The sequence below is a fragment of the Cupressus sempervirens genome, chromosome 3 (genome assembly GCF_028749045.1).
Source record: "Cupressus sempervirens isolate cs-2001-9-10 chromosome 3, ASM2874904v1, whole genome shotgun sequence".
Classification (NCBI taxonomy): domain Eukaryota; kingdom Viridiplantae; phylum Streptophyta; class Pinopsida; order Cupressales; family Cupressaceae; genus Cupressus; species Cupressus sempervirens.
In genome coordinates this window covers 230,467,921-230,486,767 of record NC_143120.1, presented here as the reverse complement: position 1 = coordinate 230,486,767, position 18,847 = coordinate 230,467,921, and the positions used below count along the sequence as shown (strand labels likewise).

At 37.8% G+C, this 18,847-nt stretch overlaps 1 protein-coding gene across 3 annotated transcripts in view; it reads left to right on the top strand.

Moving 5' to 3' along the window:
• LOC149565686 (glycoside hydrolase family 2 protein) overlaps window positions 1-18,847 on the top strand; it is a 258,916-nt gene that overhangs the window by 201,515 nt on the left and 38,554 nt on the right. For all 3 annotated transcript variants that reach the window (XM_089819181.1, XM_089819183.1, XM_089819182.1), the window contains 2 exons: window positions 13,726-13,895; window positions 13,988-14,192. In XM_089819181.1, the coding sequence (XP_089675307.1) occupies window positions 13,726-13,895; window positions 13,988-14,192 (375 nt within the window). The remainder of the gene's footprint in view (window positions 1-13,725; window positions 13,896-13,987; window positions 14,193-18,847) is intronic.

Below are 18,847 nucleotides of genomic sequence, written 5' to 3'. Positions count from 1 at the left end.
AAAATGAAAAAAATATAAAATAAATACATGCCTTCAGCCTATGCCCTTCTTCAAAATCACAATATTAAAATTAAAACTTAAGAAACAAAAATTTGGAAATGAAACAAGAAACATCTACTAAAATCTAGAAATGAAATTTAACTAAGAACTAAAAACTACAAGCTAGAAACAAAAAACAATGATGTTGACTTGAAAAATCAGAAAATAAAATTAAAAACCCATGGAAAACCCTACCTTTTTCTTCAAAAACCTCTTGAACAAGTTGAAAAATCTCCTCGTCTTCTTGCTCCTTGCTACTCCTTTTTGCCTTCCACACACTCTCCACTTAAATAATCAACCTTTTATGATCTCTTTACTCTTGTTGTTGCAAAACCTGGAAAACCATGAATGAATAGAAAACGAGAAAATATAGAGATTTAATGGGATTTCAACCTCTAAACAGGCCCCACATATCCTAGGGTTAGCAAACAATATAAAATAGTATATTAAAACCTATTTATTTTATTTTTTTGCATTTTCTCGATCCCAAAATGGGGGACAGATTGCCAATTGTACCTAGCTAGTTCTAGGGACACATTCTTGCCTCCCTTCCCCAACAGGGACGTCCTTTTGTCAGTAGTGAAATGGTGGCATTGTTGGGGACCTGGGAATGTTGTCCCGTCATCATGGGTGTGTCCTCGTCTCAAGTGCAGTGGGCATATATGCCAGGAACGTGTCCCTGTTTTACTATGCACTTAGAAATGACCTTTAGTTCACATCAATGCAGTATCATTGATTATGAGGCTATGTCTACTGTTTTTGTGGGTGTTAACGTTCTAGGTCTATTTAGACTTGTTGACTTTGGTGATTCTTAGGAGTTGGCTATGGAAGTCCATTTTTCCTCCATTAGTACACTCTAGTATTAGCAATGTGGGCACTTAAATTTGTACTATCTTTCTCATCTTGTTCGAGAAGATCTTGTCATTGGGCTATCAAAGATTTAGATTTGAAACTATAGATTTGTGGAGCATGTCAAGTTGGGAAGCAACATCACACTCCATTTTCAGACGGCGACTCCTGTAGTGCTTCTAAGGTATTGCAAATAGTGTGCATTTAGTTTCTGTAATGTCCCTATTTTCCGATTAAGTTCGAAAGTTGTAACTTGCAACCATTTATCAGTACAATATAAAAAACTGTATGTAAAACATATTAGCAACATTAGATTTAAGTAAAATACTAATCTAAATACTGGCCAAGCTACCCTTCCTAATCGTTCCGTAGAGATCCTTTCTCCAATCACCTGACCCTTTGGTGAGAACTACACCTCGATTAGGTAACTGTCATAGAAAGAGCTTCTGTCTTAGGCCTCTTTGGGATCTTTGGTAACACTACTTGGTAGACATCCCACCTCTACCAAGTCTCTTATCTTTGACATATGCATATGTTTGACCAGTTTGAAATCCTGACATTTGATTACGAATGCCCTCTAATCTTTGAGTTCTCTTTATAAGAACTCAACATTCATTTAGAATGCCCTCTGCCAAGTTTATATTGATTTCTCTAATGATAGTTACAACGTTATCATACCTCTATTTTCTGCCTTGTGACTAATTGCAATATATTCACCTGCTTGTATACACTAATGGTAAGAAGTCTTACTCTATTGTGCACATTATTCCCTTATATATCAAAATTGGTTTTAATGTACTTTCAACCTATTTACTAGGTTCTATTGTCCCAGTTTATTTCTACATTCTCTCCTTTGTTACTCACTTATATTTATCAGTTAAGAGTACCGTTTAATAGCCAATGCATGTAGTTTTGCCTCCTTGGGAATTTTGATGTTCGCATCTTATTTCCTTGATATACGTATATTTCATCCTAGTCTTTATTCGTTGTCCTTATTGGTCAATATGTCTTTGCTCCCATGCTTACTTTTCATCATGGTGTATATATAGATAATCATTCTTTTCATTACATTCTTTGCCTATTATTCATGGTTATTCTTGTCGATGTCTTTTGTCTTCTTCTTTAGCATCATGCCACATCATTACTCCTTGTTGTTTGTCTATATTATCTCTTCCTTGTTGAATACTATCACCTTCCATAGCGGGGAATAAAGACTGTATATCTTTACTTGTTACTGATATAGTCCGTAGGTATAACTCTTATTAGAAGTGTAGTTATGATCTGCAACAGATTGCTATTTCTGGTATATTTTCGCAGATGGAAACTACTCTTCACTGCCCTTAAAAATTGTAATTGTTTTCACAACCTTCTGGAGCTTTTGTTTATGATGTACTATATCAATTGTTATGGGCCATTAAAGTTTATGAGAATATTTGTCGTCTCTGTTCAATGCGATGGAGGACGCCCACATTGCTAATGGTATTACTGCCTAACTGAATACTTTTGTAATTTGCAAATAACTTCATTGCTCTATCTCTAGTCTAGTTTGATAGATTATCTGGCTTGATGATTGGTTAACTCTGACTATATTCTTCTCCTTACGTAACTGGTGTTGTGTCTATGAATTTTTTTGATTAAGTTGTTATGTAACCCCAATAATGGTTCTTTTGTCAGCCGATCATGTTCTCTCTTCCTTCGCTTATGATGATCGTTGTTTTTCCCTTCGATGGATTCCTTATGCTTCATGGTTGCCGTCATATATTTGTATGTTTGCTTTTGCCCTCTGCTTGTATTCACTGTCGCACATATATTCAAATTCGGTGATTACTTTCTTTTGAATGATTATTGTTCCATGGTTTCCTTTTGCCAATTGCTATGGTCAGGATAGCTCTTGAGATAATATTATTATAATTTTGTCTCTATTCCTTGTCGACATATCCACCATGATTATTTTTGTTATTAAATTGATTGCTCTGTAATGCCTGGTTGATCCCCTTATTCGATGCCTCTTCTCTTTATATCAGATACATATCCTAAATGGTCATATCTCTTTGAATGATAAGTTTATTTATTTATTTAAATTAATTTGATATTTATTTATATAAGATCGTTCATTTTATTTTATTATATTTTAATATAATAATATATTTAATATAATAAATAATCATATTATTTATTTATTATTTATATCATAAGATAATAAGACATAGTAATATATATTATATTTATTAATTATAGCTCATTCATTAGAAAATTATATTTATATGTTCATTTTTGGGGGTTATTACAGTTTCCTTGGCTGCAAATTTGATGAGCCCTAACTGTGAACTTTACAAAACAGTTGGAATTGGTTATGGATTGAAAATAACGTTGGACTCATAAGCCCTTGCTATGGTTATTGAACCAGTGCTAGGCATGAACCTGTAGAAAATAAAAAATGTTGTGTGATTTTTCACTTCTTGATGCTGCAGTTATTAGCTGGAATGAATGACATAAATCTCTAGCTAAAAGACCCTCTTCAACACATCTCCTTTTCACGTAATTCCTTGCTTTGTACCATGTAAAATTAATAGAACACAAAATATTATTATTCTAATAGTATCAAGATATCAGTTACAAAGAGGTCATTCTCCTTATATAGAGAATGGACAATGAGACCATGCAAAAGGATAAACATGACATGACTCAACTATGCCAAAAGTAGAAGATTAAAAAATAGGAAAAAACATTTGCCGCTAAGTTGACTTAATGGCAAATGTGAGCCTTATCTTCTAATAACTAATTAATATTATTCTTATAGAATTGTTTTATTGTGTATGTGAGAATTGGCCAAGTTAGTAATAGGTGTTTAGTATTTAACTTTGTGTGGAGTTTGTTTTATTTTTTGAAGTAGCTTTGTGTGCTTTTAACTTAAAAGAAATTAGAAATTTTAAATCTTGCATCACGTTTCTTCTGATTAGTAGAGTGTTTCTTTTGTTTAGTTCAATCTTGTTGTTTGATGGAAAACAGTTAATCTTTGAAAGAATTTGTTTTTAGTTCCTGTCTTTTAATTGCATAAACACAAACCTTATTGCTAGAAAACATTATTCAAGTCTTGTGCTCAAACCTCCAAGATTGAACAGATTGAAATTGCTGAATGTGCATAAATGGTAAGCTTGTTTGTTGTCAGTAGATTACGGAGCTTTTCCTGTGAATTTGAAAAGGATATTTATTATTTACTCATAAAATGTTCCAGTTGGAGTTGTCATTGAAAGAACAAATTAAAATGCCAACAAATACAACTGCAGAAATTGAATGCCAATAATATGTGATCCTAGGTGGCTGAGTTTGGATGCATTCACAGGCCAGTGAGCCTGTCTTTCATATTTTCTTTGTGTATCCATGCTGAAAATGATTGTCATGGTCTGTTTTTAGTAGTGTTATCAGCCTCGGACTCGGTCACGCCCAAATTGGGCTCATACCTGGTCTCGGCAGCTGGACTCGGCAAATTAAAAAACCCATGAAAGTCAAAGATTTTTAAGGATTTTAAGTTTTTTTCATGCGTCATTTAGCCAATTAACATTAAATACACAATAATTGAGATAAATAGAAGTTACTTTGCACATTTATACAACTTTTCATAGATCACGTAAGTATAAATGCGAACTTTTGAAAGAAATTATTTTAAGTTAAACTGAATAACATAATAGAAATCTGAAATATAGTGTAATTGTCAAATGTCTACAATATCTATGGATTATGCAATTCATGGAATCAAAAGTTTAAAACATATATCAAAAGAAAGGCTCATAGTAGCCTATGCCTTGCTACAAGTATGGCTAAGATAGGTCATAGAAGACTCTAGAGCCATCCTCTCTCCCTATGTCAGATGTTGAACCTCAGTAACATGCTCATCATGATCATCCTCCTCATCCTCCTCATCCTCATAATCTTCATCATCAAAGTCAGATCCATCACTCTCGGCCTCAAGGTCTTGCACTAGGTCTCCTTGTGTATCCTCCAACACTGCCATCACCACTGCCTCTGCCTCTCGATCCACCTGATTAATCCACTCCAAGTCTTCATCATTGAAGATAGGATCATTAACCTCTATGTTCCACCTTGCTTGTACATCAACCTTTTTTAATACAATGAGAGATGTGTCGGTGCCCAAAATCTGTTTGTGGTGGAAGCGAAGGTTGTAGTGAACAAAAACAAGACCATTCAACTTTTTTGTTGCCAACCTGTTACGCCTCTTCGAGTGTATGTAGTCGAACATATTCCAATTGCATTCGCATCTTGAAACACTATTGCTGGCTCAAGATACTCCAATTGCATTGCCTCTTTAAATTTTCTCTAGAAATGGAAATGTAACTGAAGTTTGAAGAAGCTTTCTCCAAATGCTTCTTTTAAGTCCTCTAAATGCTTATATGCATGCTATAAATTGGAACAAAGAATTAGCAACTGATAGGTGAGAGCCAACCGATTTGCTAATCTATCTCCAAAAACCCCATTGCTCTTGCCTCAACTCTTATTTCTCTATTCTTTGTGTTGGCAAGAATAAAATGACCTTTTTAGGTCTTACTCATGCTCAACATACCAAAAAATGCAAAAACAATTTTTTTTTTCTTTTCCAAATGCTGCCCGCTGGCCGAGTCATGCTGATGGGACTCAATGAGTGAGCCAAGACCCGGCTAGGATTCGGCCGAGTCAAAGTCCTAAGGCAATTTGCCTTGTTTTGATGGGCTTGCCTCGGCACTTGCTGAGTCCTATAATACTGGTTTTTAGTACTTTGATGCAGCAACCCCTGCGAACTCATTTTCACGTTTCACTTATCCTTGAAGCTCCTTTGAAGCTGCAAGGATGTTGGATAAATTATGTCAGGTCTGATGGTGCACTATTGATTATGTTTAGTTAGGTTGAGCTTATCTTTCATCACGTCTTGGCATGTTAGTATCTAGAACTGATAATTTATTTGAGGTCTACGATATATCACACAAACATGCTTTATAATATCCCTAACCAAATAATTTCCTTGATTTTTCTTAGAAGCCCAATACAAAAATTTAACAACAGATTTGTATGTAAAGATTTCCCATTCATTCAGCATATACCAAAATGCAGCTGAAAATATATGTATTTTGAAAATAATACTGCTTTACAATCCCACAACAAATCAATTCAATAACTAATCTTAAACATAGAAATACAGTTAGATTGTTATTAAGAAATGAAATGTTTAAGCACAAGTGAGATACTTGTGTGATATCTCCATCAAGACAATGAGTTTTCGTCCACTGATTCCGTGCTCAAGGGTTTCCGTCCTCAAATTGGCTGAAAGCTTCAAGCTTACCAAATAACTCTCCTAGAGAGAATGAAATTCAAATCGCAAAACCAAGTATATTGATATGAGTTCCTCTTCTTTTAAATACAACAACATGACTCTTCATGTTCCCTCTTAATTGTCCTTTTTCCATTTAGAAGAATAATATAAGATAAACTGACTTATTAATTCTCCCCTCTTAATTTTGAAGTTACATTATAAAAACAAATTAATCTTCAGACTTTAAAATCAATATCTTGTCGAACTTAGAATGCTATGTGTAATAGCTCTCTAGAAAGCTCTCGGTAAGATGCTCCAAGTCCATATACTACAAAACCAGAAATAAGGATCTTGTTGACTTACTATAAATAGTAAGTATATCGAAACCTTGCATTAACTCCAATTGGCCTGAATTTTTAGGTGCCTAGGCCAAAAATCTTACTAATCCCCGTAAAGTCTTGGTTAGCCCACAGGACCATGGTGTGAAGGGCTAACAATGCATCAGACAATAATGACTAGAAAAGGGGGACACTATATTCCTCCTTTCTCAATGATTGCTTGCCCTCAAGCAATCGGTACTTGCATGTTGTGACCAAAATACTTGGATCTCATATCAGTCTCAAGGAAGCTACTCCACCAAGCTATTGTGTTGCTTTGATACAAATATCATGCCTAGGATTGTGAAGTCATACATTAATTCCCTACAAACAACAATACATCAATCATGCTAATATATATTGGAAAGTCCTCTATCCAATTGAGAACCTCACTCCAGCTGTAACTACATACACCACTAATATCAAGAAGTAGCGGAAGCTCAACAGTATACCAACCTCCATGAAGAAAGGAATGCAACATATCACTCCTCCCAACTCCTTGATTCATGACCACCCAAGTGAATTACCTATGTGATGTCCTTGATATCACAAACTAGTACTTGTAATACTTGCACCAATGAAGATGATAATAGTGGGGCAATCCAACAGTATGCATCATGAGAGTGAACATCTCAGTAGAGAGCAACTTAGAAAACCAACCTATTACACCTCCATCAATGTGCAAGTATATATACCATACCAACTATCCAAATCTCACACACAGAGGGATTCCATAAAAATTGAATTAGGCCCAAGAGATCATCAGACTCCTTTCACTCAAATCTGACATCATATTTATCAAGCCAGAAGTGTTGAAGCCCATCAGTGGGTCCCACTCAAGCTATACTACTAACTCTATCAATACTCAGGTCCCAAAACAAATTGCTCTCACATGCATTGAGCACAAGGAGATACAAACCATTGAAGGAGCTTGTAACCTCACAACTAGATCCAACCTCTACAAGACCCCTATGGATGTGCTGACTTGCAAGAAACCTCCCACTATCTCTTGAGTTTAGTATTTGCAGCCTCTAATCCCATCTTCTAAAGATGGATGACCTCCATCCCACAATGGATGATAGCATCTCTAAGCCAATCCACACTTGCGCCACACCAAGTCCTCCACATTTGGGTCAAACCAAAAAAATATGAATACTCCTTAATGTATGGTCACAATGAATAGTCTCAACCTCAATCAAGGGTTCATCACTAAATACGATATGCTCATTGAATGGGGATGAATCATGCTCAATCTGATCAACTCTCATGCTATCATCATAGACAACCTCCTGAACTCTCATATTTGAATGTTGAGCTGAATTAGAGAATGTTAAGTTTAATTCTTGATTAAACTCGATAATGTGATTTTCTACTTCATGAAATGCCACTAACATAGACCCTAGGGTATACTTGGTATTCACAAGCTTATAAGTAGTGGTGTCTACTTCCTTAATTCTTAATTCCCCAGAATATAGATCTTTGTGAGACTAAGAAGGTGATCATGATTTGAAAGAAGAGTAGATAATCTAATTTCATTGTTCCACTTGCAAACGCAAGAAGTCCTCTTTGAGTCCTTTTTGTCTTTTCTCTAATTGTTCCCTCCAAAATGTTTTTCAATCATCTCATATATGTTATCAAAATGTGAAAAGCTGCAACAATTTTATTCTCAGTCAATTTCGTTTGACTCATAAGGTGAACTAGTAGGTGTAGCAGATAAGTCAAATGCACACCAAGTGGGAGAAAGTGTTTTATCATACATATTCACACAATCAGTGTCATCTTTCATACCTGACTGTGAAAAAGAATTAGAGGCTTCACCATGTTCAAAAACAAATTCATCACAAGAAGAATCCATGCTGTATGTCGGGACCATAAGTCTGGATCAAAATCAACATCAACACTCACAAAAGATGGGGAGTCATCATCATTGGCTGATTGGTCAATTCTTCAATGCGTTATCAATATGCCCATCAAGAGCACTAGTGTAGGCAACCCTGGAAGATACCTCTACCTCCATACTATCTTTTGCAAGAAGATCCTGGGCCAAATCGTGGTACTTCTTTGCTACATTAGTCTTGCTTTGTAGCTTTGGATGAAAGTCCATTTAGTTAATAAAAGGTAAATCTTTCTGAACCTCTGGAGGAAGTTTGTTGTAGTCATCATATATGCCAAGTATTTCAGTTTTTTCATTGAGTTGTGAATTTCGGGCCCACTGTTGTTGTAACTTAACAAGATATTTCCTGACTTTTTCCAGGCCATGTGTCTTCCCCATCTGTATTAACTCAGACGATTCTAACATTGAAATTACCCCTATGATCGGAAGGGCTTTGTAGTTCTAATGCTTTGAAACACAATGATGCTTATGATTCCACCAACGCACTAGCAACATGGAAGATTTTCTAGACAATATCCCAAATCAAGTCTTGACTGCAATTTTCCTCTCCAACTAAATACCCTGACTAAAGGGTTGTTCATGAAGGTTTGGTTGTTACAGACTTAGTAGATAGTTCATGGCAACATATTTATAATGTTTTTGTATGATCATTTTTTTTGTGTTGCATAAATCAGACTGGCAAATGCAGTTTGAGTGTTGAGGTTTCCTAGAAATAATATAGCAGACAACTACTTGAACAACAGTCACTTGTTTAAAGCTTTCCTTGTAACAATATATTGTAGAGTGACTGAATGGCCTTCCAACTACCAAATAATGGCTCTCTTAACAACAAGGGATTTACCTTTCAAACTTAAACAAGTAACTGTTACAGGCATTAGTACTATAATATCCTCCTTGTTGTGGGTCAAGATTTGAGTGATGACTGTAAATGTCCGTTAGACCTGTTCAAATTCTGATGAATGGTGCTATTCTGTCTTTAACCTTCCGAAGCTTTCTGTTCATAAGCTTTATTTCTTTTCTCACATCATTTGTAAGTGCTTTGTCGTCAGCTTTCAAGACCTGAGAATCTAGAGTGTTGTCTAATACTTGATGAAGAAGTCGTTTAGGGTGCTCCAATCTCACCAGTTTTACTCTATAGTTTGCAAGCCTCTATACAATATTTTCAACAACAATATTTGAGGCTGCACAAGCAAGAACCTCAGATCCACGTTTCACTTCTTGTAAGATAATTTCCAGCACAACAGTGGTCTTCCCTGTTCTTGGTGGTTCATGTAGCAGAAATATATTACCTTACACTAAAGCCTTTGAAATAGCTGGCTTTCATGTGATCTTGACACAACAACCCACGAATATGATAAAAGCCCATCCAACCTCCCTCAGTTCTCAAGAACTCTGCTCTTGACGCTACTGTAGTTTATCAAACCTAAAGCTCTTGCTGTTACGCTAGTGCAAGAGACGACTAGATAATGGAATCGTGTACTCCCGTGTTCTGTAATAACCCAAAACATTCTCCAGCTTTGACACAATTTCTAGATAATAGGAATTGCCTGCTAATAAGATCTCACATTCATCTCCATAACCTGAGAGTGATTATCCATTACATAGTGGCTACTTCCTTTAAATACACGATTGCTTCTAAGTGTGTAGCATCTGCGAAATTCACTTCTAGTGGAACAAGATGTCATGTAGCTTCCTGTATGAGCAGACAGAACTGTTGTTATCAGTCTGTCTTTGGCTTACCAATCAGCTACTCACTGAAATCCACGAGTTCCTCCAACTCATAGAACTCTTGTGTTTGTCTTGATTTGTCCATGCTGGCTAATTATTTCAAGTTGATTTCCTTTGCACAAACTTTAATCATGATAAGCATGAGTAGATCTGTGACGTGACCACTAAATTAAATTGGCAAAAATCAATCTCCATGCATTGTCGAGCATTGGAAATATCTGCAGCCATAAAACTCAATTAATACTGATTTGATCATATTCCCTTAAAATAATAAAATTGGGGCCCGAGAAAAACATTTTGTTGAATATTTGATTTGAAATATTTGAGCTGCAAATACCTATATCAAATATATTGCAGCATTTGAATAGTTCGTTAAAAACTAAGGTTCCTTGATAAATATGGTGTCCACACCTGTAAAGTTTATGCCTTTAAAGAAAAGATCCCAAAACTTGTAATCTTAGCACAGACAACAATATGAACAATAGCTTCATCGGCCCGCAGAAATATTTATGTGAAATCCTTATTTCTCCAGACCATTAAATGGCCCATCATAACAAATGTTTTCCAGATGTGTAGTCCGCGACAATATATTTGAATATATATTCAAATATATTAAACTCTCCTCTCCAATCACAACCGATGCCTTCAAACATTTTACACAGTTGCACTCAGTCTAAATAATCTCTGCCGTAAACATATCTCTCTGTTTCTTCATAAAAATTCCACACTAAAAGAATCGATTCTGATAAACTCGTAATTTAAATATATTATTTCTGCAAATTTTAACCCTTCCAGCTGATAGGATACACGGCTCTGACACTGTAATATCCCTAACCGGATATCTTCCTCAATATTTTTCAGAAACACAATATCGAAATACAACAAATTTGCATGCAAAGATTTCCCATTTCAGCAAATACCTTAATCCAGCTGAAAATATATGTATTCTGAAAATAATATTGCTTTACAATCCCACAACAAGCCAATGCAATAACCAATCTTAAACACAAAAATACAGTTAGCTTGGTAATAAGAAAAATAATGTTTAAGCACAAGTGATATGTTTGCTCAAATATAAGGTTCCTCGATAAATATTGTGTCCACACCTGCAAGGTTTATGCCTTTAAAGAAAAGATCCCAAAACTTGTAATCTTAGTACAGACAACAATATGATCAATAGCTTCATTGGCCCACCGAAATTTTTATGCGAAATCCTTATTTCTCTGGACCATTAAATGGCTCCTTGTAGCAAATGTTTTCCAGAAGTATAGCCCGCGACAATACTCAAGCGATTGGATTAAAAATTCAAATAAATTAGACTCTTCAATCACAACCAATGCCTTAAAACATTTTACATGGTTGCACTCAATCTAAATAATCTCTGCCGTCAATATAGCTCTCCATTTCTTCATAAAAAATCCAAACTAAAAGAACTGATTCTGATAAACTCTTACTTTAAATATATTATTTCTGCAAATTTTATCCCTACAAGCTGGCAGGATACACAGCTCTGACACTGTAACATCCCTAACCGGATATCTTCCTCAATTTTTTTCAGAAACACAATATCGAAATACAACAACAGATTTGCATGAAAAGATTTCCTATTCATTCGGCAAATACCTTAATCCAGCTGAAAATATATGTATTCTGAAAATAACATTTCTTTACAATCCCACAACAAACCAATGCAATAACCAATCTTAAACACAAAAATACAGTTAGATTTGTAATAAGAAAAGAAATGTTTAAGCACAAGTGATATGTTAGTGTGATATTTTCAGCAAGACAATGGGTTTCCGTCCATCGCCTTCAAGCTCAAGAGTTTCCATCCTCAAACTGGATGAAAGCTTCCCAAATAACTCTCTATTGTATTCTGTTTTGAGCAGTGGCAATTCCTTTTTTGCTACTGGCCGTCTGTTGTTAGATGACTGATCTATTTAGTGATGCAGCATAACCTTTATTTGCTGCTGTTTCGATTTTGTTTTTTGATCTGTATTTTTCTTCTTCCAATAAGAAGAAAACTCTCTGAGAGAGAAAATGAAATCCAAATCACAAAACCAAGTATGTTCAAATGAGCTCCTCTTCCTTCTTTCAAACACAACAAGATGACTCTTCGTATTCCTTTTTCATTGTCCTATTTCCACTGTAGGAGAATAATACAACTTTATAAGATAAAGTGACTTATTAATTTTCTCCTCTTAATCTTAATGTTAGTTTATGAAACCAATTTAATCTTCAAACAGAAAAATAAATATCTTGTCGAACTTAGAAAGCCATGTGTAATAGCTTGCCGGAAAGCTCTCAGCAAGACGTGCCAACTCCAAATGCAACAAAACTGGAAATATGGACCCTGCCAACTTACTATATATAGTAAGTATATGGAAACCTCTGCTGCGTCAACTATGATTGGCTTGAATATTCAAGTGTCCAGGCCAAAACTCATACTGCTCCCATTAAAGTCCTAGTTAGTCCACATGACAATGGTGTGAAGGGCTAACGACGCATCGGACAATAATGACTAGAAAAAGGGGGCATTATACTAATAGCGATCTTCAAGCTTTTAATTATCAAGTGCTATCATGTTTAAAAGCGTCTGGTTTGATATTCAAGAGAAGACCATACCGATGTCTACAGTTCCTATAGGACAGACTTGGTCCAATACAAATTGATTGAACTGATCTACTGCAGCAGAAAAGATCAAGCTGAATGAATTTTTATTACTTAGTTAATCTTCAATAAACTCAAAAAAATATTGGGTTGTTAGGGATAATGCTTGTTTATTTCCTAGCTAAACACCTAGTTAGTATTATTTTAGGAAGTTGTCATTAAACGGTACCATGTGTTTATTATCATTTAAAGAGTCACAAGTAAAGAAAATAATTTAGTTGGAGTGTAGAGACTTTTCAAAAATGTTGCATTGATAGATTCTTCTTTGTCTTTTCTCATCCAACATGGTCAATTTTTCATCATTTGATATAACAAATTAGTAAACTACATATTCAGACTTGTTTTCCTCTGTTAATGTGATATGTATGAGATGGAAAACAGACTGCATCCGTGCCTCTTAATTACTTATCTGAAGATTATATAATCGTAGCATAGCCTGGTTTTCTTTTGAGAATTTTATTGAACATATGAAAAATTATGTATTACGAAGCCTTAAATATTTTACAGCTTTTTGGAGAAAGAATGTTGTAGGAGAAAAATATTTGAGAAAATAACTGAGAAGGTGGCATAGAATTAAGAGAAAAGGAAACAAATATAAATTGGTTTGTGTCCAGGTCATGCAAAAGTCTAGAATGTTTCCTTGTTTCTTTGTAGTTTTCTTTTGTGAGCTTTACGATGGATTTCAATGTTAAAGTAAAACAGGAAGTAGATTGATGTCCTATGTTATTAACCTTTGTCTGGAAGGCTCATATGAATTAGGTTGGCCAGGTTGTGCAAATTAGTATATGAAAAATTGAAAACCCATGAAATGTTTGGTTTTCGATTTCTAGTACTATGTTTTTATCTGATATAGCATCTATTGGCAGCTTTTCTTTTACAGGCCCAACTTATGGTGGCCAAATGGCATGGGTAAACAAGCCTTATACAAAGTGGACATCAGTGTCGATGTAAAAGGCTATGGAGAGTCAGACTCTTGGAGTCAATTATTTGGATTTCGGAAGATTGATAGTCACATAGATCCTGCAACTGGAGGAAGGTAAGCCTTGAATAACCAACATCATGTAATAGATTGACATAAGAACTGATTCTAAATTGTTGTAATCCAAAATGTTGTTTCTTATATTACAGATTATTTAAAGTAAATGGAGAACCTATATTTATCCGTGGAGGAAATTGGATATTATCTGATGGCTTGTTACGGCTTTCAGAGAAACGGTATGAAACAGATATAAAGTTCCATGCTGAAATGAATTTTAATATGATTCGTTGTTGGGGTGGAGGATTGGCAGAGCGTCCTGAATTTTATCATTATTGTGATGTATATGGTTTGCTGGTAATAGTTCCTGAACCCTTCTTTATATAGTTAAACATGATTTTCTTATATTTTAAAATGCCATAACATGTGCAATGAACCTAGCTAGATTCTTGTGATGGAAATGCTGCCAAATTGTTGAATAGTTACAGTGGATGTAAAATATTTGTTTATGTTTGACTTAAGCATGTGAGTCCTAATAGTTGCAAGTTCTCTTGCCCTTACGATATGAAACATGAGAATAAATGCTCAGAAGCCCAGTTCAGAACATGATGTTTCTCATTGGCTATTTGGCCATCAATAGTTAGGAGTATGGGAAGTGACCCTGTCATGTCTCAAGTGTTCGGAGGAAAACCTAGACGGTTAACTTTCTCCTTTGTTAGCCATGATGAATCTTTGACAGGTTGTCCTTTCCATTTGACTTGATATTCTTCATATGTCATGTTCCTTGTGCTTCTGACAGCATGACTGTCTAGCATATCCTCAATGTCCTTTGTAGCTGAAGTAGTAGTCAGAATACTCCATTGCGTTTCTGTGACCTCAATTTAACAAACCTTTCCCTTCATGATATGCTGTTAGTGTTTACCGTACTGGTAAAGAATTCAACACATACAGACAATGGAATAGAATAGCAAAATTATATTCGCATATGCCAGACATACATTATGCTTGATAAGGTCAATGATAGAAGATGCTTTACAATGATCCCAGACGGGATATAAATACTATCCGCCGAACCTTCCCGAAGGAGTCCGTTGGCCACAAACATTAAGTCCGCTACAAACTATTTACCCGTCGGCTACAGAATACAGAAACACCGACGACAATCACCCCATCAGCTACAGAAACACCGACGACAATCACCCCGTCGGCTACAAAAACACCGACGACAATCATCCTGTCGGCTACAAAAACACCGACGACAATCCAGTTGGCTGACACCATCCCCCCCAAAAAGAAAAGTCATCTCCTGACAACTAACAAAATATCTGAGACAAATTAACAAACAAAATATGTCGGCTACAGAAACACCGACGACAATCCAGTCGGCTGACACCATCCCCCCCAAAAAGAAAATTCGTCTCCTGATGACTAACAAAATATCTAAGACAAATTATAACAAACAAAATACATTAATGGACTAATTACAACAAGATAAATCTGCTTCCGACACATCACTGTCACCTTCGTCCCGTGCCTGTAGCCTCTGCTAACACAACACTGCCTCCTTAATGAAGCTGACCTTGATAGCCATCGGTGCTGCTTACTCTGTTTTCAACTCCTCGGTACCTTGAGCCAAGTGTCGCTGCACTGCCTCCAATTGGATGATCAGCTCCTCCCGAGCTCTCTATGCATCCACCAAGACAGCCTCCCAGCCAACACCTACTCCCAGTGCCTCTGGTACATAGACAGTCCATGCCTGCAGCAACTTCAACTCTTCTCAACTGGTCAGACTCCCACGACTGATATTCGCAATGACTGGGGGTCCAGGGGGCAACGCCCTCGGTGGGGTCCAGGGGCAGCGCCGATTCTACACTCTTTCTGGCAACCACTGATGCTTCCCCTTCCCTTTGGCATCATCTGCTACTCATTCTGAACAACTTGAATCTGTCGTTTTTTTTAAATTTTTAGAAAGCTTCCTGCCACTTTCCCCTGCCGAAATCAAGACACCTCTGAAACAGGTTCATGGAATAAACTACCGTGGAAAGACTGTGATGGGAATGATCTGCAGGGACAATTGATGACTGCGGAAGGAAAGACGCTCACAGAAGGAAAGACGCCCGTGGAAGGGTGAAGAGAACATAACACCTGCAGGAACCTTGGCCTTCTCCAAACACGCCCACGGAAGACTTCCCACGGAATGCAAGACCAATGTACAACAACAATCCTGTCTGCGGACGGTCAAAAGCATCCATGGAAAATAGAGAAAAAACCCTCTGTGGAAAGATGAAAAACATCCGCGGGATCCCGGCTACTTTATGGGAAAAACTCCGGACTCATCTGTGGAAAGAAGGAAAGACTCCGCGGAAAATCGAAATGGCTCCACGAAAGACCTCCCGTGGATAGCTGCTCGCCGGACATGCGCCCGCGAGACACAGTCCGCGGAAGACCAGCCGCGGACAATTGCTCGTCGGATATGCGCCCGCGGGACACAGTGTGCGGAAGACCTCCTGCGGACAACTGCCCGCTAGACATGCATATGCGGATAGGTTGCCTGTAGGACATAGTCCGCAGAAGACCTCCTGCGGACAGCTGCCCGTCGGACATGCGCTCGTGGACAGGCTGCCCGCGGGACACAATTCACGGAAGAGGCGGCCCTCAGTCCGCGAGCGCTATTTTTTTTTTTCCAAAATTTTTTAAAATTTTTTTTTTTTTTTCTTTTTTTCCAAAAGTAAAAATACAGAGGTACCTCAGTTTTGCCTCCAGGTGTCGCCATTTTGCAACGATGACAATGAAGGAGCCCTCAGAGCATTTGGCAACGACTTCTTCAGCAACAGCGACAGCGTTGGATCATTCTTCAACGATTTCTTCAACAGCGACGGTGATGGAATCTTCTGGGTGCGGTATGTTTTCAATTTGGACCCGTTGACCGCCTAAGGGATCTCTTCCCCGTCCAAGGTTGACAATTTAATTGCTCCATTGTCGCTGACTTCTCGGATCTGGTATGGTCCGACCCATTTGACTTTGAACTTCCCCTGTTTGATTTCATTTCGCTTGTCATACTTGAGTACCAATTGCCCTGGCTGAAATCTGTTGAGTTTGTCATGCCACGCCTTATGTCTGTTCTATGTCACCTCCATCGCGCACTGTGCCTGCGGTCGTCGCGCATCTAGCTTATTTCCTTGTTGTCAGTACCCTTCAAGTAATTTTATGGTGCGATGCATTCTTTTCTTCCTGTGCGGTCCGTTCACCGTGTACCGAATGGTGGGATCTTTCTTTTTTCTAGCTTTGGACTGTATGTTCTTCCCCTCAGCTTCAAGCATAACCGCCTTTCCTTCTTCCACTGCTCTGTATTCCTTCAGACACTTATTTTCCTCTTTTTTCTCACCTTCATCAACCCTTAGCATATTACAACTCGGAAAGAGTTCGTAGTCTTCTATTTGCCAGTGGTAAAGGCCATTCATCGAGTCTAGGTCGTCATCATTTGATCCTCCTAGTGTCAATACTCCTTCGTCGTTCGGTTCCATTCTCCTCTTTCCTTCATTGTCATTTCTTTCGTCGTCACTGTCACCTTCACCTTCTGAGTCTGACGATGCTGCCTCCTCACCTACCATTTGTGTGTGCAGGTCAATTATGAATCTTTTGCCTCCGCGCTCCATTGATAGGGTATTTCGTTTCCAATCATGTTTTACTTTTGCTTGCACCAACCAAGTCCGTCCGAGAATAGCATCATATCCTTTTCTTTTCGATGGAATGACCACAAAATCCAATAAAAATGGTTGCGCACCAATGGTTATCGGTTGCGCTCTTAAGGTTCCCAACAGTTTGATCCCGTGCTGGTCTGCCGTGAGCAACTGAAATGCAAGTGGCCATAGCGTCGGCTTTCCCAACTTCTTCCAAGTATCCTCCGGCAACACATTCACGCCGAACCCTCCGTCGACAATTGTGTTTGTCAGAACATTTCCCAAAATCCCCATCTCGACGACCGTCGGATGCCTTCCCATCGTGAGTGCCAGAAGCATTAGGTCTGTTGCCGTCGTTGGACTACTGTCCCTTCCTGTGTCCTCTGTTGCTTTCGGAAATGGTGTATGATTCAGAATGGCCATCCGTAACTGGGGCATTGTCAGAAGGAGGTCACTTATCTTGATTGGTATCTCCGTTTGTAAGATCTGTCGTACAATGTTTTGTTCTGTGAAGTTCCTTGCCAAGGTGTAGGTGATGTCCTTCAACTGAGATGTCCCCGCCGACGATGCCTTTGCAATTTCGGCCTGCGCTTCCCCCAATTTTCTCTTTTCCTCCACTTGCCTCCGTGTAATTGCCAGAACCTCCTCTTCATTCGTCTCGATAGTGATCAAGTTTACTTCAGACTTTGGGCACTTTGCATCTTCATGGTCGCCGAGTCCGCACCATCTGCATAATAATTTCGGTGTGTTTGCTGCTGTACAATCCCGCGCAAAATGACCCCACAAATTACATGCTCGGCATTGAACAATCGGCCGTCTATTTGCATCATACTGGGTTCGACTTCGGCTCCCATTATTATTGTTATTGTTCGTATTGTTGTTATTTTGCCCTCTGTTATTATTCCTGTACCCTCTGGATGTGGCACCTACACTATTCATATTTCCGCTACTACCCAACGGGGATGCCTCCTGTGTAAGAAACACCTGCGAAGATCCTCTTGTCTTCATGTTAAAGGGGCACTCTTTTGTTGAATGGCCCATGATTTGACAAATGTCACAAAATTGGTTCTTTGGACACGATCCTTTAGTGTGACTGTCGTTCTTACACTCCGTGCACCACAGCTCACTACCTTTTGGCTCCTTCTGCATATTTTTAAATTCCTTCATCATGCGGATCATGTCCTTCTGTAGGGCGCGGACCTTCTTGCTACTGCCTTCATCATCGCTGCTATCTTCTCCGACAGGCTTGTCGTCATCAGAATCAGATGAGCTAGTGTTCTTCTTCTTTGTTTTCTGCTCACTTTCGAGGTCCAATGCTCTGTTATAAGCTTC